Below are 25,681 nucleotides of genomic sequence, written 5' to 3'. Positions count from 1 at the left end.
CCATAAAGAACAAGTCGCTGCAAATTATCCCGCTTATTACATGGCCACATTCTCAACAAAGTAACGACATGACTCCCAATATTAATTGAAATGCTTTTATGGATTTAGAAAATGTTTTTATTGATTTAAAAATAGTTGTATGTATTGATTTAAATTGACATGCATCCGCTAAGAAAAATAGTCCGTTGTTACCGTTTTTTAAACAGTGTGAATGAAACGGCAGCTCTCTCCCCCCTCCCCCCCCCTCCCCCCCTGATCTTTCTTCTCCAGCAGCTAAATTAACTGTAGGTTACTCTGAGTGACCATAGACTGTATGTGACAAGCTTACAGTTAGTGACGTAAGAACACCATAAAAGCTGGTGGGTTGAAAGCAATACAGGAGGTAAAAATAACTAGAATAATTGTGATTTATTTATTGTGGCTTTTATGTTTTTAGGTATAAAATGTTATGTAATTCAGGCTTAGAGTTCATCCTTCTCTAAAAGCGTTCAACAATGACAATATTCATAGTAATTGAATAAATCCTTCCAACACACATTGTAAAAAATAGCCTATTGTAAGTTAAGAAATCATTCCAATATGTACATCTTCTGATGTAACAACAATAACATTATAAATAGTAACATAGCTGAACATGGTATTGCACCATTAGCTTTGAGTGTTACTGACCTGAGATGTTTTTATTACATGAATTAAGGTGACTGAGGCTTTGGGATGCAAACTCATCTGTATGAAAAAGGTGACAAGGATCCGAGCCCCCGGTTCCCCCACCCCACAGAATATCGGCTTTAAAATGAGGAATAACAGAGGATTTCAGCAGTCAGAACAACTAAAGCAGCAGTGTTAATAATAACAGAAACGCCAAAGAGTCACATCTAATAGAAATATATAAAAGCATTTATTTTAATTGTGTAGCAGTCAGTTTATAATTTTGGCAGCACTGTTGAGCATTTTGAAAATGTATTTTCGTGCCTCTGTGCAAGGCTTAAGTCTTTTTATCTTTATAGCCACATGGTGTAAAGTAACTAAGTTCATAAACTCAACAAGTACTATACTTGGGCACAATGTTGAGATACTTGTACTTTATTTAAGTATTTCAATGTTTTGCTACTTTGTTCTTCTACTCCACTACAGTTCAGAGGTACATGGTGTACTTTGACTCCACTACATGTATTTAATACCTTTAGTTACTTCACAGATCTGGATTAATTAAGTGAAATATAATCAAGTGTTAAATCAGAATTTAGTTCCACCTGGAGTAAATCCACAAGCTACCCTGCAGTATACAAAGTCATTCAAACTAGCTGCACCTTTACCAGCTTTGAGAACACTTTCATGATCAATCATTATAACATATATCATATATATTATTCTGAAATGGACCAATCTGCACAATGACTACTTTTACTGTCGCTACTTTCACTATATTTTGATGATAATACTTTTCTACTTTCACTTGAGGAACATTTTGAATGCAGGACTTTTACTGTAACAGAGTATTCCTACACTCTGGTACTTCTACTTTTACTCAAGTACAAGATCTGAGTACTTCTACTTTTAGTCAAGTACAAGACCTGAGTACGTCTTCTACTTTTAATCAAGAACAAGATCTGAGTACTTCTACTTTTACTCTACAAGATCTGTGTGCTTCTACTTTTACTCAAGTACAAGACCTGAGCGCTTCTAATTTTACTCAAGTCCAAGATCTGATTAGGCCTACTTCTACTTTTATTCTAGTACAAGATCTGAGTGCTTCTACTTTTACTCAAGTACAATATATATATATATATATATATATATATATATATATATATATATATACTTATACCACCTCTGTTTATAGCCTATGAAAAAACTATTCGAAATAGAAGGCTAAAGCTAACGTTAGCAGATAGTGACAATGTATGCTAGCTAGCTAGCTCAACGATTCCTTAAATAATATTGCCACAGACAAACGTTTAAGTTCACATCACGCTCTGCCGCTCCGACAGGGAGCTCTGCTCTGAACACCTGAACGGCCCGTTCTAACAGCTGTTCACCAGCGGTCCAGTCTGTGCCACAGTGACTCCGGACGCACAGTTAATATTAACGAACGCACCCGTAGGTAATGTAGCTGCTGAAGCTAGACCATCATGTCGGAGCAGCAGAGCCTTATTATACATCCATGAGCAGAGCCGACAGGCAGGAAGACTCGAGCACACAGCTCGCACTTAATTATAATATATATAAAAAAAGAACACCATGCGTGTCATGATGGCACATAACAGCTCACGGCCGCAGATTACTCCGGGTCCCAGACCCCCCCATACCCCGAAAATATTTTTATTGCAGATCTACATGAAATGACATGAAATCACTGACAAATATATACTGTATTCAACTTCATTAAAACGTTATTAACGTGCCTAAACTCAGTAATTCACTAAAAATATTTATATTTTAATGGAGCCTCGTTGGCAGATCAGGATCCCAAAGCGTAGCGGAGGGATCTTGATCTTGAAAAATAGTCCGTTGTTACCGTTTTTTAAACAGTCTGAATGAAACGGCAGCTCTCAGCTGTGTATTTACACAACTAATGGCCCATCAACCACAGCTCTCTCCCCCCTTCCACCCTGATCTTTCTTCTCCAGCAGCCAAATTAACTGTAGGTTACTCTGAGTGACAAGCTTACAGTTAGACACAACACTGTCATTCCAAGTGACCCTCAGTTAGTTGACTTTTATGTTCAACTGCTAAATTCGTTACTGATAAAAAAGGGCTTCTACTGTACCTAATTACCTTAACACTAGAACCGCCGGAGGTTTTTGTATAGGCCTACCTAAACCCGTCAAATCCCGCTATTAGAATGCAATTTTTAACAACATAGGGTGCTACATAACACACTTTCAGGAAAAGTCACGGACTGGGAGACTTTAATATTTTATTTAAAAAAAGTTACATTGCACACAACACACATCACACAAATTGACCCGATTGGCGGTTTTAGTGTTAAATAAACTCACTAATTAATGAAACTAGTTCAATACGCATTATTCTTATTCTTATCATTCTTTATGAGCGCAGAAATAGTCTTAAAATCAGATCTGTTTTTTAAATGAAATCTGACGGCAGGCAGTTAGCTCTGATCTCCTATGATGCGCCACACCTAATCGCTGGCCATTCAGCCACAGAGCTCCCTCTATACAAATCAAACTGTAGACGGTGTGAAAGCACCTATTGTTTTAAATAATGGTCGGAATGTGACCTGTGAGCCTTCTGAATTACCGTGGGACAGCACATTCTAAACTAAAATGTTCAATCAATAAAGACATCTTATCTTATCTTAATAATATCTTCATATTAATAATAATAATAAATCATACAGTATGTGTCCGAAAGGGAGCAGGAGGAAGCAAACACAAAAATATAAAACAAATATACTGCATATTAAAGCAAACGATTGTAAAGGTAAAAGTATGAGCATAACAAGTAAAGAAGTGTAATGTAAACATTTACATTATAATTATGATTATTTAATATATAAAGACTATATATTATTGAATTACAAGATTAGATATACTTTAGTTGATCTAAAATATTGATGTGTTCAAATGCTCTTCAAAACACAGCTGAAAGTCCATGAAACTTGTCTTTCTGTATTTGTGAATGAAGCGCCATCTCCTGGTTAAACCTGAAATTGAGAATCTGGCAACGCCCTCTTGGAAAATAGTGGGAGGGCTTAACATTCCTCTATACTGGTCTGAGGCAGGTCGTAGGCAGGAAGCTGTAAGCTGGAGTCTGAAATGAAGTGCTACATCTGTACCGGGACAACTTCAAATCTAAAACTTATATTCAACCTGAAATTAAGCTATGCAGATAGTTTGGGTTCTGACAGTTTAGACACCTGTCATTGAAATCCATGCATCCTATAGAAAGGTCAATGGTTGATGATAATATGCATTTCAGTTTAAGTTTTTTTGTTTAAATTGGCCCTATTTTGCTTTTGGGGTTTTCCTTTGCTGTCGTGTGCCATTTAGGTTTCTGTGCACTTAAATGGTCTGTTTTCTTCCAGAATATAGTGACATCACTATGTAACACTCACGTTTCTATTGGCTAGACCTCCAACACATTGTACGTGCTAAGGATTGGGACATCTTTAAGTGGTTGACCAATCACAACAGAGCCGGCCAGCTAACCAATCAGAGCAGACTGGACTCTGGTTTCAGACAGAGGGTGAAAAGAGGTGCTGCAGCACAGGCAGTATGAGAAAAATAAAGACCGTTATGAACATGCAGCATGGAGACATGTCTCAGTGGAGGAACAAAATACCAATATGAAACTGAAAGCGCTTGACATACTACAAAAGGTCCCTTCCAATGAAGAGTTCAATCTCTGTCACTTATAGTCAAGAAGGATAAAGAAGATAAAAAATTTGATTTATTCATCACATTGCACGCTTAACTTTAATAGATTATAACATATGGAATGGAAATGAGACCGAATTTATCATTGGATGATTTTGAGCCACAACAAAAGCCAATAAAAGGCCTTTTGTAATCAGCCGATCAATAGGAGTAGAGTTGGAAGTCAATGACGTTATAAAATGGTCAATAAAATAGAAAAAGTTGAGAGAACCACGGAATGTATTTGAGCATATAGAGCATATAAACGTACACAAAATGTATTCAGCAATGGGTCCAGTAGTATCCATATTAGCCGCGACAGATAAATAAACGCATATACGCCTACAAGACAAATGATCCCTCCAGAGCTTATGAAGACAATAATCATCCCGATACACACGTCGACTGTTTTGAAAGAGAATATCTCTTCATTAAAATCCTCAAGCTGAGGTCTGTGGATGCTTCAGAGTAACAGCCAGGGATAGAGACACGGTGCAGGAACATTGCATTCATCTCCATTATAATGAGGTGCAGTCAGAAATCTCAAAGTTCTCAAAAGCTGGACAAATAAAACCAGAATTATCTGCAAGGATAAGTACCGCCAGAGGTAAGTGAACAAATGTGTAAAATTCTAATTGGGTGAAATGAGCCTTTCATGTGTTTTAGGCCCTGTCCTTTTACTTGTATCCTCCATCCCTAATTTTCTCCTTACAGATGGGTCTGGGCTGTGACCTTGGACACACACACACACACACACACACACACACACACACACACACACACACACACACACACACACACACACACACACACACACACACACACACACACACACACACACACACACACACACACACACACACACACACACACACACACACACCTGCTTGCACTTAGTCTCTCGTAACAATTTTTCTCTTTCCCTCTCTCCTCAGTTCTTCCTCCCTTTGCCGTCCCCATTGTTGTTTCCATGTCTTTGAAACTTAAAAATATCCCGCCCCGATTGTGTTCTGTACATTGTGTTACCATGGTGATTGCAATGTAGAGCAAGCAAAACGAGTCCATGTGTTTGTGTGTTTGCATGTTTAATGTGTGTTTGTGTGCCAGTAGCTTTGCTATCAGCCAAGCGCAGAATCGAAAGCCATTTTCTAAGGAAACAACAACAAAAGAAGAAACATCCACCGTCCCCTTTCTTTGGTTCTTCCTCCCCTTTTTTTTCCTTCTCATCTTTCTAATTCTCCATCTTTTTTTTTCTAACCCTCCTCACTCTCCTTCATCCCTATCTTCCTCCACTGCCCCATCCCTTCTCTCTCTGTCTCCCACCCTTCCATCTTCCAGGCCCTCCCTCTCTGCGCCAGCCTTCAAACGCCCTCCATCGCCCTCCACCCCATGGCAACAGCCGAGGAAGGAGCGAGGAGGAGAGAGATTGACAGGAGGTGTCTTGCGGGAGTTGTACTGTATTTGGTAGTGATACTGAGTGAATGCTCTGACTCATCTGGCATGCACATTGCAGCCCACTGACTACAGCAGCATCACAACATCAAAGTGCTGACTTATATTTCATCACCGGCCGTGGCCTGAGAAACGGACACACACACACACACACACACACACACACACACACACACACACACACACACACACACACACACACACACACACACACACACACACACACACACACACACACACACACACACACACACACACACACACACACACACACACTGTGGCACTGATTTTAACGAGGGGTACCCTGCACGTGTATTTGTGTCGTCCCATTTGATTGTATTTGTATTTGTTTATTTGCATGCTCTGTGTGTGTGTGTAATGAATGACGATTCATATTTTATGTTTTGATGACGTCTCTTCTTGAAATATGTGCATGTGGAACTATTTGGCAGCGTCTTTGCCTCAGTAATTGAGTACACACTCTGGGTGATGGATAGATATTTATATTTGTGTGTATTCTTGTGTGTCATCAAATCAGATTCATATTATTCCTCCATATGATGAACCCTCCTGTTCTGTGTACATGTAATTATGCTCATGTGCAGTCCTCTGTGTGTTTGTGTGTACAGCCATGCATTCCTGCTGATCAAGGGAGCAATGGGCGCTTTTTAGTTTCGGGGTGGTCCCCATGTGCGTCCACCACCCTGGGCTGATCAAGGGCAGAGCAGCCAGGGAGGAGCAGCCAACCGGCCTGGTGGGGCTGAGCATCCGCCTGAGTCAGCTGGCAGCAAAAGTGGGTCTCAGCAGCCTATTACACTTAGCCAGGGATTACTGAAACCACAGAATGATATTGATTGATATATTTATTCCTGGTTTCAGTCTGATAGGTGATGATGTACACACTCAGGGAGTTATTTGAGACTGATAACAAAATGCTGAAACTGAAAGAGGGAGAGAGGCATCTGCCAAAATACAGGATCTGATATCACTGCCCTTTAGTCGAATGCTTACATAGACACCTAGCTTGGGTGTTGAAGGGTAATTCAGCTTTTTTACAATTTAGGTCTCACTCATAACTTATTCTCTTACATTTTAGTTATAATTCCAACATAAGCCTTAATACTTTTTTCAAATAGATATGGCAAACTTGGTTGGATGTCACAGATTTCAGTAATTACATGAGGGAGTAGCGTGATGGTAGGAACTGTGACATTAAGTTGCAGTAAACAGGAATAACCTCAGCTGCAAAAGGCTCCCCTTTATCCACTAGCTTGTTGTTTACTTCGTCTGTCTCCCCTTTCGTTTGGGGCAGGTCTTGTGCAGCACATTTATCTGAGCGTTTTCACTAAAAGCAGCTGCCTGTTGCTGATGGAAGCAATTTAGTTGTGGGTGGTACAGACTGAACCAAAATAGTCATGTTGCCAGCAATAAAACCAAATAATTAGCTCAAAGATGCTAAAAAGACACGAGGAACGATTTTAAATAAATGCCAATTGTCTGACTGCTAACAAAAATATATCGTGCTTCTTTCAGTGAAGACAATTTGGCGCTCACATTAATTTTGACGATTTGAGTTATAATTCCAACATTAGACTTGTTATATTTGTTCAAGTATGTATGAGTAACTTGGTCGGATGTCACAGACTACATTGGGGAGTAGCGTGATGGTCGGAACAGTGAAAATAAGTTGTAGTAAACAGGAATTAGCTTAGCTGCTAAATGCTCCTCTGTTTTAGCTTGTTGCTAACTTTGTCCCTCTGCTCTTTCATTTGGGCTCGACAAATGCATTTTCACTAAACTGCCTGTTGCTAATGGGAGTTTAATGTGAGCGGTGTAGACTGAACCAAAACAGTAACTTTGCCAGACATAAAACCAAAAAATGTGCTCAAAGATACAGAAAAGCCCATATGAGCCTTTCTTTGTTGGTCAAAGCACAACTTTTTTTAAACTCACCAATGTGTCTTTTCAGTAAATCATGATCCAGTGTTATCTTTCTACCAAATTAAATGTGCTTACGAGTAAGCATGAGCCTCTTTTTTATGAGAATTGGCATTGTTTATTTTTGAAAGGTTACACGGTTATACAATTGGCAGGTGCAGTTTGCTACAAAGAAAATAGTTAATGAAACAGCTCAGAACAAGGAATGTGGATTATTCTGAATAACTGAGCCTGATATCTGGGAAAGGCTTTGTCTGTTGATATTTGTAATGCATATATTTTAGCACTTTAAGCCAAACAAGAATAGTGCCATCTAGTTCCATTATATATTGGAGAGAAGGCTGCAGCATCTCGAGATTGAAAAATAGTTATACAAAAGGAAAACTAGGATTTCCTTTTTTTGCTGAACTGTCACAGTAAAGGACAGACAAGGTGAGAAACTGAACATATGTATAGGAAGAGAGTAAAACAGGTACCCAATCATAGACGGGTAGAGGGGGATAATGCAGCTGTGTGTATTCAGTCAGCTTGCCAGTCACATTTAAGACAGTGGATGGGAAGTGTATTCTGATAAGCTTCTTCCAGGAAGTCCTGTGTTTCTGTGTCTGGTAATTACCTCTCCTGGAGACTGACCCAGGCGAAAAATACATCTAGACATGTGTCGACTGTAGGGATGATGGCTTTAGAGGTGACACACATACATGAAGGGTTAGGGTTAGGTTAGGGTTAGCGTTACACTCAATTACAGATAGAAACACTATTCCTCAATCTACCTAGCAACAAGCAGCACAGCAGGGATTTCAGACAGGAGCTTTGGCTGATAAACTCCTGCTAGCAAGTCCTGCAGCCAAATAAAGTCCCCAGCCTGCGTGTACATGTGCCCACAGCCGGTGTAATGTATCCTCATCCTCTGCTTCTCTAATACTTGTCGCACTGTGCAGCAGCTCTTGGGTCTGATCACTTCTGATACAGCCTCACTCTCCTCCACCATCACAATCCCTTCAAACAAACTTGTTTTAATGAAAATACATTCCTGGGTTTGGCGGATTGGGCGGATTTTCCTCCCACTCTCATCTCTATGTCTCTGTCCAGGACTTTTTTTTTTTGGGAGGGGAGGAGAAAAGTACTGAAGCTCCAGCAATGGCAGAAGCCCATTTTAAGAAGTGCCGCCAGAGTGCTGATAATTTCTGTGTGCATTCAAGGAATTACGAATGCATCTCCAAACGGCTTGGGTGGAGGCAGAATGAAGGGTGGAGGTAGGGAGTGGAGAGGTTGGTAGATAGGATGGAGGAGAGAAAGAGATTGTAGAAATGAAGATAGAGGGGGGTATAGCTAGAGAACTTAGGCAATGTAAGATAACAGAGAGAACAATAAGTAAGACAGACTCCAGCATGTTGCAACTTCATGGTGAAGTTGCAACATGTTGCTACCATGAATGCAACTGTAGGACCCCCCTGTTTTTATTTCTAGAAACAGGTCAAACTTGTTTCACTTTTTCTTCTTGGTCTCATCTAATTATTGCTAGCATGTAGGGTTGCAGGTCACATTTCAACATCTGACAAGGTGGTCATGTTTTGGGTTTGGTTTGTATGTTTGTTTGTCTGAAGGATAATAGATATACTATGCTCCAAGAACAGTGGTCTGCGCTCCATGAGTACCCTTCCAGTTTTCTCATGAATGATGAGGTTTTCCATAAAGGTCAATAAAGCATACTCTGAATCCTTTGTTTCAGAATTACCCGCTCTATAATCTGCACATCATAAAGAATATATCATAATTGTCAAAAGGATATAAGAGGTGACATATGGTGACACAATGGTGGGGGCCGGATAAAGCCACAGACATTCCCATACCACAATAATCCACAGCAGATGATGCCTGACACACACATGTGCTCCATAAGGACAGCGGCTTTGATGGCCACACAGCCATGATCATTATTTCCTGCACACTGATTTACCGTGCAATCATCTGTGATGCATTCATAATCACTGATATCATGTACTATGAGTGAACCCTTACCTAAATATGCTTTAAGACCATTTGAATGCAACTGGAAGAGAGAAACCTTCTGGTTGGGGAATCTGATGAGTGACAGCAGCGACACAAACCGAGCTCTCTAACAGTTCCTCACACTCTACTAGAAAACCATCTATCAGTCCATCTGTGCACGCATCGGCACTGGCAACCTCACACGCAGGGATCGCCATGTTAAAGTGTTAACCTCCTACACAGCTGTGAGCAGCCGTGGAATCCCTTTCCAATGACTGTGGGTTAGCCCAACAGGCCAGAGGTCTGTCAGCAACCACTGGCATGAGACTGGGGGGGAGGGGGCTGTGAAAATAAGAATACTATGGAGTCAATATCATGATCAAAGAAGTTCTTGATCAGATAAAAAGCCACACTTCATATAAATCAAGTGAATTGTAATGAGTCATATGCAGGTTTGTGATTGGACAAATGTGAAAGGACACTTTACATCCATTGGTGTCTTACTTTTGCCTGAGGTCCATCATTTCTGAGTAGAGAGCGAAGAGTCCTCTGCTTCTCCAGCTGTCCCTTGTCATCCGTCAGCGTCAGCTCCAGGCAGCTCTCCGGCCCCCGGGACCCCCGGGCCCCACCAGCTGATCCCACCTTGTCGACAGCTCTCTCCCGCGGCCGGCCCTCGATGCCTGGCTGTATACCCTGGAACAGACAGGAAGAACATCGCCCCTGAAGGTAAGCATGGGAACATTTCATCACGGGGTACAGGTGACAGGGGTGGTCTCAGACAGGGGGAGATATTCTATTATTCACAGCAGAGCGGGGGCCTTAGATCTCCCCGGCCTCGCTACAGAGGGGGGAGTCAGAGGTGACATCAAAAAAGACAAGGGCTCTGTGACAGCCGCCGACTGAGCCACTGCCGAGATAATTCCCAGGTGCCCCGGCAAGGGTCCTCACTCGGGAGGCAGCAGCGGGATCAGGAAAGGTCACCTAGCAACACAGGTCAAAGCTTTGATCCAATCAGAGGGGGGATCCAGCAGGTAAGGGCTTTTATGAGAGGGGTGGGTGAGGGAAATGGTTGGCTGTCATTTGTGATTTCAGAGGCGAAACATAGAGTCAAAGGAAAGCGGGCAGCCCCATCATTATTTATTACACAGCTCTCCAAAACACATTTGGAAACAAAAAAGGACCCATGATGAGCGTGATTATTAAACTGCATATTTTATGAGGCCCCTCCCGATTAGAAAGTCAATTGGCGGTTATGTATTCACGCTGGCAGTGAAAAGGCACAGAGAGTGACCCTCAAGCTTGACCTCACACGCTTTGAACTTTTTCTTCTCAGCCCAACCTCCCCCCCCCCCGCCTGTCTCTGTCTTTCCGCCTCTCTTGGTCCCCGGGAATAAAACACTTTGGTCCGGGCCGTCTAGCTGCATAAGTAAACCACATTATATTTTAGGAATGTAAATAGCAGAAAGTTATTTTGTGAAAAATGCATTGGATGCTCCCGGCTAGACAACACAATTATTTAGAGAGCAGATTTAAATACCTCTTATGATTATGGAGGAATGCACGCAATTTCCCCTCTCAATATCCTAACCGGTCATTTGGTTTGGAGATAGGAGGTCACAGAGACAGAGTGGGAAACTAAAGAAGTGCTGCACTCCATGGCAGTGAACCGTGGGGGAGGTGATCAGTTCAAGAGGGCGAAATGCTCTTTGGACCCCAAGCAAGAGCCACTGTTTATAACCAGATCATCATCAGACTGCTAGATTCACATTCAATGGACTTTATTATTAGGATCCATCAAAAACTGTATCTGTTTCAATTCCTGAACAAGAACTGGTAATCAGAGTACCAAAACACTGGGTAGAAATGGGTATTATTAGAAGGAACATGTATTAATTAGGGCCGGGACTTTAACGCATTAATTAAGATTAATTAATTACACAAAAATTAACGCGTTAAAAAAATTAACGCATTTTAATCGCACTTATTTTTGCACCGCGGAACATTTCTCACTGGATGAGTTTCAGGGGTACCGATTATACTGGAGCACCAACTAACGTTCATGACTTCAGAGAACAACAAACCACAGTGAACAATAGTCAAACATGAACGAAGAAGCTGATGAGACCGCTTTGGTTGGCCCCGTGGATAGGACATTTTGTTTTAAAAAACGGACGGATGGAAGCGTCAATAAGAGCATGGTTGTTTGCAAATTATGCAAAAAGGAATTCGCATATCACCGCAGAACATCAAGCATCAAGTATCAACTCAATGCAAAACATATAGCAGTTAGCGTGGAAGCTAGCATGGACGTTAGCCCGACTCGGAGTACAAGGACCCACACCCAATTCGCGTTGATCAAACAGTGGCCTATGCAACAGAGAGATTTTATTTTTCATCAGGATATTGGAAGAATAGGAGGGATTGAGGTCAATCACTGGCACTGTTTTATTTGATTTTAAATGGTACACTTTATGTTGAACTATTTAGTACGTTGTTGGTGCAACTGGCACTTTATGTTGAACTGTTTATTGTTTTGGCCAAGGTTATTGAGAGAGTTGGACTGAAATTGATTAGATTTTTTAAATCAACTGTTGGTAAATCAACAAAGTCTGTTATGGCCTCTGAAGCAACAGAGAGATGTTTCCTAATAGTCAGGGTTTCCAATGTTCTGAATGTACTTGAAAGTATTGTGTTTTACTTAAAAAACAAAGTGTTATAGTTTAAAGAAGGTCTACCTACCTATAGGCTACCTGAATCTCTGAAATGTACTATATTCCTATGCTATTGCTACACTTTATGGCAAAAATTGCACTTTTCTGTTGGTCTTGGTGAAGTACCACCTTGAAAAAAATAAACAATGTTTTGTTGCTTAAGCTTATGTATTCAGTCATTATAGTCAATGGTATACTAAAATCCATCCATCCATCCATCCATCCATCCATCTTCTCCCGCTTATCCGTGGTCGGGTCGCGGAGGTAGCAGTTCCAGCAGAGAACCCCAAACTTTCTTTTCCCTGGCCACATCAACCAGCTCTGACTGGGGGATCCCAAGGCGCTCCCAGGCCAGCGAAGAGATATAATCCCTCCATCTGGTTCTAGGTCTACCCCTTGGTCTCTTCCCAGCTGGACGTGCCAGCCACTTGGGGTAAGGACTCATTCCCTACTTGGAGTGGACAGTCCATCGGTTTCCTGCTGAGAACCATGGCCTCAGATTTGGAGGTGCTGATCCTCATCCCAGCCGCTTCACACTCGGTTGCGAACCGATCCAGTGAGTGCTGAAGGTCGCAGACCGATGAAGCCATCAGAACCACATCATCTGCAAAAAGCAGTGGTGCAATTCTTAGTCCACCGAACTGCAGACCCCCTCCCCCACGACTACGCCTCGAAATCCGATCCATGTATATTACAAACAGGATTGGTGACAAAGCGCAGCCCGGGTCCGACTTACTGCCGAGGACCCGGACACAGCTCTCGCTTTGGGAGTACAGAGATTGGATGGCCCTGAGTAGAGACCCCCTCACCCCATACTCCCGCAGCACTTCCCACAGTGACTCCCTGGGAACCCGGTCATACGCCTTCTCCAAGTCTACAAAACACATGTAGACTGGATAAGCGTACTCCCAGGCCCCCTCCAGGATCCTTGCGAGAGTAAAAAGCTGATCCGTCGTTCCACGACCAGGACGGAATCCGCATTGTTCCTCCTCAATCTGAGGTTCGACAATCGGCCTGACCCTCCTTTCGAGAACCTTAGAGTAAACTTTGCCGGGGAGGCTGAGTAGTGTGATGCCTCTGCAATTGGCACACACCCTCTGATCCCCCTTTTTAGAAAGGGGAACCACCACCCCGGTCTGCCACTCCTTCGGTACTGTTTCCGACTTCCACGCAACGTTGATGAGACGTGTCAACCATGATACTAAAATCCATGTGAAAAAAATTGCTTCTCACTGTTCTCAGGTCAAATATTTATATGTGATTAAAAATGCGATTAATTTCGATTAATTAATTACAAAGCCTCTAATTAATTAGATTAATTTTTTTAATCGAGTCCCGGCCCTAGTATTAATACATTAGAAAATGTGAATGGACACTTAACTTTATTTCTACCATATAATATTTTTAATATTATTAAATATTATTTTAAATTAGTGTTTTTTACTATGTTAAATACTCAGATTTAAATGTCTTAGACCTTATTGGTTAGTTAAGACGATCCATTCTCCTTGTAAAATGAATCTAAGTTAATAATTAGTGGACAATTTTACTATTATCTCAAACAATCGCCTTCACCTTTGAAAAATGACAAAGTGCTTGGAAATTATTACGATTATTTTATGTGGTTAGCAGAAAACGAGAATAACACAAATGGAAAGCATAATAGTTTGGTGCACTTACCAGTTCAACAATATTATTTTTGCATGGAGCATGAAAAGAGGCTTCTTATGAATGATTAATTTATTTTAAATGAAATGGGTACTGCTGCTGCTAGAAGTTCAAATCAGGAAACATTACTGTGCCAAATGATTTCTAGTCCTTGGATGACAACGACAGCGTTTCACAGCTGGAAGGCATAACACGCACCGCACTGTGACCTGCTTTGAATACAAAATAAGAACATTTCAACTTCTTTCTTTCTAACAGGTAATCAGTAATTGTATCGGCAAGCAATTTTAAAACCTCCCAACCCTGAGTATCATCCATAGCTGCAGCCATGCTGTGATATCATTGCAATGGGACACCTTTTGTCAGGGTTTTAAGACACAATCTGTCAGGACTGCCAGCAGAATGCAGCGTAACCCCGTCATTGTCTAAACAGACATGTTGAGCTGGAAAATATATATGTCCAATACGATTCCCGCCAAGATAAATCAGACACACGCATCATCTGCTGAGCTGTGAATATCAAGTGTAGGGGTTTACTTTGCACTGCACACCACAGCTGCCATGTGTAGAAACATGGCTGATCTCAGATCGGCTGCCATCGCCCATCACTTCGTCCTCTCTGCGAACTTCACACACAGACAGGGTTGACTTCTTGTCTGTCTGGAGGGAAGGGGACGTGTCTCTGGAATGACAGGACTGTGTGTGTGTGTGTGTGTGTGTGTGTGTGTGTGTGTGTGTGTGTGTGTGTGTGTGTGTGTGTGTGTGTGTGTGTGTGTGTGTGTGCGTGTGTGTGGGGGGGTGTGTGTGTGTGTGTGTCTGTCTGTCTGTCTGTCTGTCTGTCTGTCTGTCTGTCTGTCTGTCTGTCTGTCTGTGTGTGTGTGTGTGTGTGTGTGTGTGTGTGTGTGTGTGTGTGTGTGTGTGTGTGTGTGTGTGTGTGTGTGTGTGTGTGTGTTGTGCATTCGTCTACAGCAAAATATACTGCTTTTCAGTACACAATCGCTCTCAAACATCGAGCTAAATCTCTTCTCACGTCCTTCTCATGTCCTCTACCATATATTCTGTTGTTATGCAGACAAACAAAAGATACACACTCCGAATTCCCCCCCCTCCCATGATCAAATGCAACAACACTGACAACCAAACGTCTCCTCAGTAACACACAACACCCCCAAAGGTAGGCTGAGATGATATGAGTGAATCTGTGGATAACTGTGATCTCCTCCTCTGTCAAACATCAGTGTCTTCTTCCAAGACAAGAGACTGTTGACAAGACACAAAAACACACTCAAACAATAAACTGTGTTATTGAGGAGCTGATTGAGGAATGATAATTAATGAGGAGCATGCAGCAGGACAAAGATGCTCTCTAAAGACTAGCCGGCCTTCCCCCAAGGTACAGCACAGGGCTTAAATTAACTGACAGGCAGGTGTATTAGAATTTCTATCATGGGCCTTGGTGGGCTAGTGAGATGCAGAACTACAACGCTTTGAAAAACAGTGTGGTTTCCCTATCAAACACGTCCTCTAGGTCCTTTGATCTGCTGGGTGGTATGTGTCCTTGGAGATACGTGTCTTCTTCCTCAAAGCTCTTTGTTGCCAGTACCTCATTCTCCTTCTCTGAGTTTAATGCAGCAGCCACAGCAGGCTCAGCTCAATTCATTCTCAGACAACAGAACAAGCATCCACACCATGTGACACCAGCTCATGAATACAGGTGATATGACCATCTCAGGAATTAACATACTACTTGTATGTATTTCTCGATGCTTTCACAAGTGAAACATCTCATTTGAATTAGCCACAGTGAGATAAAACTCAAGTTTGCAATATGTTCTGGCCTAGTTCTTTGCTAATACGCCAAGTTCCAGATATCTGAATTGCCTGCCACAGTTCTGATTTCTTGAGAAGGTCTGGTATGACGTAACTTTTGTGATAAAAAAAAACGGATGTCATTTGTCCTATAACTAGCTTGGTGCATAGCTACATCCATTAAAATTGGGAAGAAATTGGTAACACTTTCTATGAAGATCACATCTTGTCACGGGGGGTAAAAGAAGGCAGGACCGAAACGTAGTGTAAAACCCGGGAGGCAGGTATCAGAGAATAAACAAATGGCACGCTTTATTAAATAAAAGCTGGTACAAATTACACACAAAAAATCTGGAGGAGAAGGCATGGTCAAACTAAAAGAAAAATATCAAACTAGTAACAAACTGGGACGTTTTTGAGGTCACAGGAGGTCAAAGCATACGAGGGAAATCCAGAACATGCAGACAAGAAACCAGAAACGAAACCGAGGAAACCATGAGGACGATCTTACAGAAAACACAAGGGAAGACAGGCCTGAAAACACAAGACTAATCACCAAGACAAGACACAGCTGGGGAGGGAAGCTGGCAGCAGGTGAACACAATCACACAACCAGGCACAGGAGGGAAAACACAGGAAGCAAAACAGGACAAGACACAAGGAGAAAATGTATTTCAAAATTAAACAGGAAACATGAAACACAAAATTGTGACACTGCTATATAAAGGCGTTAATAGTGTATAAAAATGTAATGTATTTAGAGTGCTTTATGACAAACACACATAATGCCTTTTGATGAACTACCTCATAAATCATTAACATTATAGATATGATTTATAAGGATGGCTTTAGGATGGACTAGTTTTTTTTAATGATTGGGCTTATGATGATACATTATGACAGCCTATACTCTTATACCCACCTCAACTCATATTATGCTGTTATAGTCCATGCAGTATCATAAGTTATCATTGTAAGTGTAAAGTAACATGAAGTGCATATTGATGCATCTATAATAATGCATGCTTCATGACATTACATCAAATTTAGCTGACGCTTTTATCCAAAGCGACTTACAATAAGTGCGTTCGACCAACAAAAGACAAACTTGCAGAACATAATCAATCGAACTTTGAGAAAGACTTTGACTGAAACTTTTATATTGACTAAAAGCAGATGGACACTTCACTTACCGCTGATTAGTTAAAGCAAAGCATAGATAAGATAATCAGTCTGACCATCAGACAAACCCTATTTTCCCACTGAAAAGCAACTGCTTAACCACGCACAAATCATGGCCATTATTTTGAAAGGAGCATTCATTTCACACATGTAGTTCAGTTTTCTTGTTATAAAGAGTCCCACTCATCTTGTAAACACATTTTAATAACACCTTCTCTTGTTTCGGAAGGTCCTTTCCAAAGTATTTTCCAAACCCCTGAGTAGCTCTAATAAAAAACACTGTTGAGTTGCATTATAAGAAATGTAGAATGCAGTTTTTGGAGTAATTTCCCATTCTAGGTGCTAAACTCCCAAATGTCTCAGTTTCTTCTGTTTCACTTTAGAAGGTTGGTTTTGTTTTAATAAGTCTCTTTTGATTTAGATTTATTGTAATGGGATTTTATAACGCCTGCATTAGGGTTAGGGTTTCTCTGAAACAGAGTAGGGTTAGGTTGCATCTTCACAAAGTTTTGTGGCTAAAGTTAAACTAAATTGGGTTAGAGGTTAGAACATTGAACAATTCAAGACACGTATCCAATGTCAATGAAGCATTGATAAGAGATTAAGTTATAATGGTGTCGATTTCAAAAGAAATATATTTTTTGTGCGTGAGTTATGTAATTCCATTCTTGCAAGGAAATGCAAAAAAAGGAGAAGATGGAAATATCACATAACGCAAATAACATGTGATTATTCACATTCAAATGTAATGTGTAGCATAGATGCTTGATAGGATACAATAAGCATCTCACACCTGTTTACAAATGTGATGTTAACGGATGATAGAACTGCTGCAAACAGCCTAAAGTATCAGGTGGGACAGCTTAGAGCCAAGCGGCATCCATGCCTCTGGCAGAACCCCCCCCCCCAAATGAGCACTGACGTCAGCAGGCGCTCTCAGCAGCCGGCTCTCCCTTGAACTGCTGGGTCAGTTTCCTGTCAGGCCCTGACACAATATGCATGAATGCGCCATCTCGCAGGGCTGCCTCCCTGTGAAGTGGTGTTCAGGTTACATTCCTCCCAACTAAAGTCCTCGGCCCTCCCCAGCCACTGCAGATCTGTAAACTGTTTACACTTCACTTCCCACACCTGGAGGAGGGCCAAGGCAAATCTGGAACGCAGCCCACAAGAAGGAGCCGACAGATAGGCCCTCAGATTCCAGCAGGAGAGGAGGGATTGTGTCTTGCACTGGAGTGGAGTATTGACTCACCACCAACACCACACTACTCTACTTTCTCTCTCCTAAAGAGAGCTCAGAACAGGAAGTTTGATCTGGAAACATATCCATGTGTTCAGAAGTCTGCTGGCCCCAAAACCTAGATGCAGTGTGCTCTGATCCCATAAATATCTCCTGAAGTAACACTGCTAACTATGTTCTGGTGTACAGTGACTGAACACAGGTTTATATGTGGATGCTTCATTCATGCTTACTTTGTATATGGGGAAGAGAAGAAAAACGTGTTGCCTTTGTAAATTATTTGAATCTCCTGCCTCTCTTACTGAATGTGATTTAAAATCTGCACATACAGTACATACACAGGATATATTTTACATTTAATTTCAAGCTACTCTGCACTGTTTTTAGGCATACAATATTATGTTTATGTTTTTAATATATTGCTCTATCTATCTATCTATCTATCTATCTATCTATCTATCTATCTATCTATCTATCTATCTATCTATCGTCAACATTACAGAAGCCAACCACTGATGCTCCAGTGCTCCAGTGTACGTCATGCTTTTAGTCCCAGCTCACTCATGTTTAAACCACACACCACTCCGGCCACCTCGTTTTCCTTAGCATACTGCACCTCATGTAAATGTGAGTCCAATCCCTGACATATTCTGCAAGCGTGATGTAAGCGTACGACAGAAAGAAATCCTCTGTTCCCCTGGTGCTGACAGAGAAGCTCTAAGAAGCAGGAACACAAGCAACAGAAAGAATGAGGGAGGATCTGCTGCATGCTGTATACTTTATGATTAAAAAAAACTGAATCACTTAGTGCAAAAAGGGCAAGGGAATTGAGTGAGTTGCATACAGATATGCACTGCAGGCAAACACAAAAATAGAAACTAGATTATGGAAAGATACTATGCAAAAGTGTGCCATGTGAATACCAATTATTTAGTTTGATGATTTCATTTGCTACTGAAATTATGGAAGAGAGATATATGCACTAAATGTGCTGAGGGAGGAGGTGGGAAATTAGAACAAGGCCTACATTTGGTATGTTATTGTAAAGTAAAGCCTCCATGTACTATATCCAAATATAGTGGACTGTGTCAAAGCTATGCTACATAATGCTACAGAAATGAAAACATTTACTATACGAGCCTGGCCAAGCCTATTAATTGCATCTGTGTCCAATTTGTAAGTGACAGTGGCAAAGAAAGGCATTTTCTATGACTGGAATTAGGAGAGGATACGAAAGGGAGACACGCCGCAACAGAGAGAGAAAGAGAGATAGTAAGCCCAAACTAGCATGTCCTGCAGTGACATGTATATTGAATACCAATCAGAGGCAGGGGGTTTGCCAGCCCCAGAGCAACACTCATTTCCAATGCACAAACTGTAGCTCAATCAGTGGAGCCCTGGTGAATAAAAAGGGATCGCTTGCCTGGCTCTCTGAATATTAGCTAATGCCACATTTGCAAGTCTTCAAGAGCAAAGAGAGAGTGGGTGAGTGGGGGGCAAAGAGAGAGATGAGGGATATACGCAGGGATGAAGAAACAGAGACGGGGAAGATAAAGACAGAAATGGAGTTAAAGCAAGAGAAGGAGGAGAGAAGCTTAAAAATGTGCCCTGTTTGGGACTGCAGTGGAAAAAAAAGAGATTATTTCTTGCAATACAAAAAAGATGTGAATGGCTTTGTAGTGCACAAGTGATGGAAGTGATGCCTGGATGGGGATTATGCTCTTTTCATCATAAAGCCCCATCTGGTATACTAGCAAGACCACGTCTGTCCAGGCCCCTCGCCCTTTAAAGTGCTGGCTTGGGTTACACATCAAACCAGTCCAATTGCAGCTGTGCCTGGAGAAAAAAATCAGGCAGAGCAATTCCACACATACATGTTGAAGCACACGCTAAAATGTGCACACACTCACACAAAGAAATGCTCATCAATTACAAAAATGTGTGTACACATGCAAACTGACAGATGGATGAACAGGAAAGCAGAATCAAGGACAGACATACAGAGATCACACACACACCACACTCACACATACACACATAAACAAAGTCCCACAGAAACAATGGTTAAACACAAAAAGGACAGCTTTCTTTTTGAAGCATGCCTATTACTAACTTGAAAGAGCCAACCATAATTAAAACCAATGGGCAGCATTGCGAGATAAATGAATAGCAGAACGTTCACCGGACCCCTCCTCATCATTTAACGAAACCACTGGTCCGGTGTTTGGCAGATGTTCCATCTCAACTTGGTATGCGCATGCCCATGTGTGTGTTTCTATGAGGCTGTGTGCTTGCACTGACTGGCAAGACATCATCATTTGTCATTTGCTTCCACTCTTTTCTGCCGGTATCCATCATGGCCGCTTAAATGCATGAACCCATCATGGGCTCTGAATTTTACATGAACCAGATTTCCCCTTACAATGGTGGCTGCATGTGCAACACATAAGCTGTTCTCGTATTCCTGGGTTTTAGTTCTTCACATAATCTGGAGTTTCCCTATAACCAGAGGTGCACATACAGTAACTGGTACGCAGGTACGCATGCGCGGAAACAATCTGAAATTCGTACTTGTGTCACAAAGCGCATTTGCGTACCGACGTACTTGTGAAGCTTTTTCCAGAAGGCGGTTAGATCACCGGACGACAGAGTCGGCCCCCCCCCCACGGTCGTCTTTCCTGAAGTACTCCACTAGAGGTACTCAAGTTTGTTTAGGCAAAGGGTGGTTCCTGGGTATAGGTAGCAGGAAACTGAAAATTACACAGATTGCAACATAGTCAACCAATTTTCTTAACATTGTCAGAAGGTTTTAGCTTTTCTGAAGGTTTTGGAAATACTGAGTTTGGTTTAGGCATGTGGTGATTCCTGGGTAGAGCTAACAGAAGGAACAATATTACACCGATAGCACAAAAGTTACATTTGTCATTTGGTCAACCAAATCTCTTAACACTGCCAGCAGGGTCTCACTAACTGGATATACTTAGTGTTTTCTGGGAAGAGGTAGCAGTAGGGACGACATTACGCTGATTGCACCAAAGTTATATTTGTCACTTGGTCAACCAAATCTATAAATACTGTCAGAAAGGTCTCACTAACTAGACATACTCAGTTTGGTGAAGAAAAGGGGCTTTCCCTGGTTAGAGGGAGCAGGAGGCATGACAGGACAACACAGTCTCACTCTGTCCCTGATACAATATACGATACTGATGCAATATATAATACAGCCGAACCATTTATTACATTGCATTTATGTGATGACTTTCAAAGAGTAAAGCAAGCACTGCTGAATAAAGTATAATTTTATCTTTTGCGAAACGTTTTTTTTTTTAAATATATACAGTCGGAGGTCAACCAATCACAGAGGTTGAGGACTAATCACAGGGTCTGTCGAGCACAGCGCATGGTGTAGTCTCAAACGATAGATGAGGATTATGGGTAGTGTAGTGTCTTCGGCCATCACTCCTCAGAGTCGAAGGGGAAAAATACAAAACCATTGTACACAATTTAAACCAATCAATGTTGTGCAATTAACAAGGATAATCTGATGTTTTTGAGTTGATGAGTACTGCAGATATCACTGTCAAATCAATCGACTGTAAGGAGAATACTTATTTCGGGGGGTAAAATCCTCAGTTATCCAATGGTAATGGACGCTCAGATTGCCTTTAACTGCCGCCGACATGGACCGATGCGGTGCTTCCCTGAGCGTCAAATACCGCGGCCGATGCGAAAAAATACATTGCAATCAGTTGAAAGCTCTTTGCGTCCGTTTATGAAGCTGAAGGAGCCTCGACGCGTCACAACTGCACACCACGGGACCCTGACCAAGCGTCGCTATTGGACTAACAGGGAGTGAGACTGTATTTGGGCAACCAAATATGTTTACGTTACTTGAATTTTTCTGATTTACCAACGGGAGTTTCTAAATCTTTCCAGTTAGATATTTTTGTTGGCATGTTGGTTTAAATTACCCTTGTTTGTCTCCCTCTGATGTTTGTTTTCTTCCTGTTTCGCATCAGTTCCGATAAAAACATCATCGGATCCTCCGGAGAACGAGCAACTTCATCCCATTCTCAATTTACACAGGATAATGTCCGTTTGATGTCCATTTGGGTCCTCACATAAACCTCCTTTGGGCAAGGTCTAGATAATTCAAGTGCATACGCGAAAGGGCTGTGAAGTCAGATATTACAGAATTGGTACAGGGAGATATGCTTTACTACATGATGGGACAGCATTTGGTGTGATGATAGCATACCTACTGTAGAGTTAAAGCTTAGTATCTACTACCCAGGGACCTAATTAATATACACATTGGGTATGTTCAGTCTTTTATCATCTGAACATTTGCCAATTCAACTTGCACTATGCTACATGTACCAACTGATTCCTTTTGAATGGTACTACATAAATTGTTACATGTGTTTTGGGAATCGGTGAATTGCAACCATTAAATATTCAAACACGAAGAATATTTAAAAGCAATTAGATGATTATGATTAATACAATGTAATGAGCTGACAATTACAGTGAATTATTAAAACTGCTTCACATCTTAATTCCAGACACTATTGAAGATGGATTAAAATCACTATACACCACCAAATCCTCCTTTCCACATAATAACAATTTAACAAAGAAGAGATTTAACCTAATGGGTCACATTTCTCCTGCAGATGTACAATTACCCTTTTTGGAAAAAGTCATCTGCCTTTAAGCGACAAATGATATTAGATGTTAACTTGAAGAACTTTATTCTCTTTCTCGCTATGCTAGACATTTAATTCTCCTTTCTAAATTGGCTAGGGGAGGATGTTTCTTCTTCTTTAAACCATGTCATCCTCACATTGGGCCTCATCGCTGGAAGAAAGGCCCACCATCATTATCTCCTGATCTGCCTATTCCTAGTCATTCCTACACCAATTGGAAATGAACAAAGAGGATAATATTACAAGTGGATAAAGATAAATGGAACTCAATTTCACTGGAATTAAAACAAGCTTTTGATTCCTTCTTAAAAAGGAAAGATAACAAGAATCTAATTTGATTTGTTTGGCATTAAAGGTAGTACTGTATGGACTCTCCTTTGACCATTATGGATGAACAAATTAGAGTAGCTTCTCTTTCAGTGCCTTCAAAACAATGAACAATGGATGAAGAGAAACAGAGAGAGTGAGATAGGGAGTGGGGTAACATTATGACTCTATTGAAAATTGTGCCATTAACAAATTGGTGTGTCTCAGCTGTTTTCTAAGTCTTCAGCCTCCAGGTGCATCTGTCTGCCTGTCTCCTGCTTCATTGTAGTGTTTCTCTCAATACCGGACTTTCAGATGTATACGGACAGCCCAAATGACAATGCTGCCGGCGAGAGAGAGCTGGTTGCCCAAATCACCCCCCCGCCTCCTCCCTTTTACCCTCCTCCCCTGTCAGCTGGTCTGGACAGCCCTGAGGAGATCAAACCTGTTTGTAATCCCGCTCTCCCTCTTCATGTCTGTGTGTTTACAACCTGACCACATCGCTGCTGTACACTCTCTCACAGCTCTGTCCGTGGTCCACGTCTCTCTCTATTAAATCACACGTAGAAAGGTGGGGAAGGAATGGGATGTTTTCATTGTCCTTGGCTGACGGCTTCTGAGAGAAACAGTTTCACAGGGCTAGTTTGTCAGCACTGCATTGACAAGTGATGGGCAATTAATTTGCACCAAGCGCTTCCCCCATCTTCACATTGTCATAATAAACAATTCCAGCCTAGGGTCATGGTGAACGCTGAAGTGTCTGCTGTATGACTGTCATCAGATGGTTTGTTCTAGATCTGGTTCCTTCTTGGAAGGAATGCCGGCTAACTGCTAAGAAGGACATGTTCCACAGCAGCAGTCTAGGGGTCTTGATTCTTTTTGTCCATGCCGTTCAAACGCAGTAATTTGCGAAAGGGGATCCCTGCCATAGATCACAGGATCTGGATCTGTGGGTTGGTGGGAAGGGGGGACGGCCTTTGGGGTTCAACTCTAGAACTTCTTCAATGAAAACCGCATGGCTTTTAATGGATACCTCTGGGTGGTCCAATCAACCTCAAGATGACATTTAGTGACACATGTGTCTTTGGCGATTGATTGCAGTCCATGAAACATCAGCTTATTATCTTCTCTTTCTCAGCATTGTGATTTATCAGCAGCAGTTGATTACATGATGCCATGAATACATTCCAAACAGGTTGCGTTGGTTTTCCCCAAGGTCTTTGTGGCTTCTTTGACATGTTCATTCAGCCAGCATTTACAGGACTTGCGGGATCTTTGAAAAAGGAACAATAATTTAATAAACTGTAATGACACTTTTAGGGAGAGGGATTATCCTGCATGTAAACATGTATTTGATTCTTTCCACACAACACAACATTCATGCTAAAGCCGCACCATTCAGTCAACACAATGATTCTAACATCTTCCCGAGCCTTGAGGTCAGAAAGTAAACAGGAATGTGCCGAGCTCACCACATCTGACCCTAGTCACCAACATGTTACTAATCTGCATCACAAGAAGGGCAATCATCGCACTTCAGCGGTTTCCCTGCTTCAAACCCTCTCGCTCTGAAACAATCCGACATCATAGTCCGCACACTCTTCAGAACATTTGTGGTGTGTAGTTTCAAAGCTGGGGGAACCCCCCCCCAACTCTCTCTACAACTTGGAAGTGGACGTGAAGAACCAGCTTTTAACTGAGTTAGCTGGTTTCACATGTGAATGACTGATTCCTGAGTAAAATGATATTCATGGCCATTGAGACGCTCTATTACAAAATCTTGAATACACTTCAATGACTAAAAGACCCTGTTTTAAGTCTCTGTCAAAGTTTAATCTCTATATATCCCAATATGGCTGCCATTAGCTTGAATTGACTTGGGGTTGCATGAAGGTTAAACAAGTACAGCATGTTTTCTCTTTGCTCTGGGCAGTGCTGATTTCCATCGCACATAATAGTCGAGCAATCAGCTTGAAGGGATTAACTGCTTTTGGCATTATAAGCACAAAACCAGTCACCAGTTTCCTTGATTTAGGCAACTGCTGAAACATACACTATCTGTACAGGCCAAATAGCTTAGATATCTCATGTCAAACTGGCTGCACAAGCCATAGGATGTCTTCATTTGAGGTTTGTTCATTTGGTTGGGTTGGATTAAAGCATTTACATATTTTTCATTAAGTTTGGTATCACCATGACTGGACTCCATAACTTTGAATTCACTTTGAATTTGAATATGGAATCAAAATGCGAAACCCTCATCCAACATAAAACTGTTATGCATCTCATACTTAA

General features: G+C 41.5%; 1 protein-coding gene across 1 annotated transcript in view; it reads right to left on the bottom strand.

The window, feature by feature from the left end:
• The window catches only part of LOC307038800 (uncharacterized protein), a 79,873-nt gene that overhangs the window by 29,986 nt on the left and 24,206 nt on the right, over positions 1-25,681 (bottom strand). The window contains exon 3 of the mRNA XM_079680476.1: positions 10,269-10,457. Within this exon, the coding sequence (XP_079536602.1) occupies positions 10,269-10,457 (189 nt within the window). The remainder of the gene's footprint in view (positions 1-10,268; positions 10,458-25,681) is intronic.

Source organism: Notothenia rossii, assembly GCF_949606895.1.
Source record: "Notothenia rossii genome assembly, chromosome: 1".
Lineage (NCBI taxonomy): Eukaryota > Metazoa > Chordata > Actinopteri > Perciformes > Nototheniidae > Notothenia > Notothenia rossii.
The sequence above is the reverse complement of the archived record's forward strand: the minus strand, read 5'-3'. Positions and strand labels throughout refer to the sequence as shown.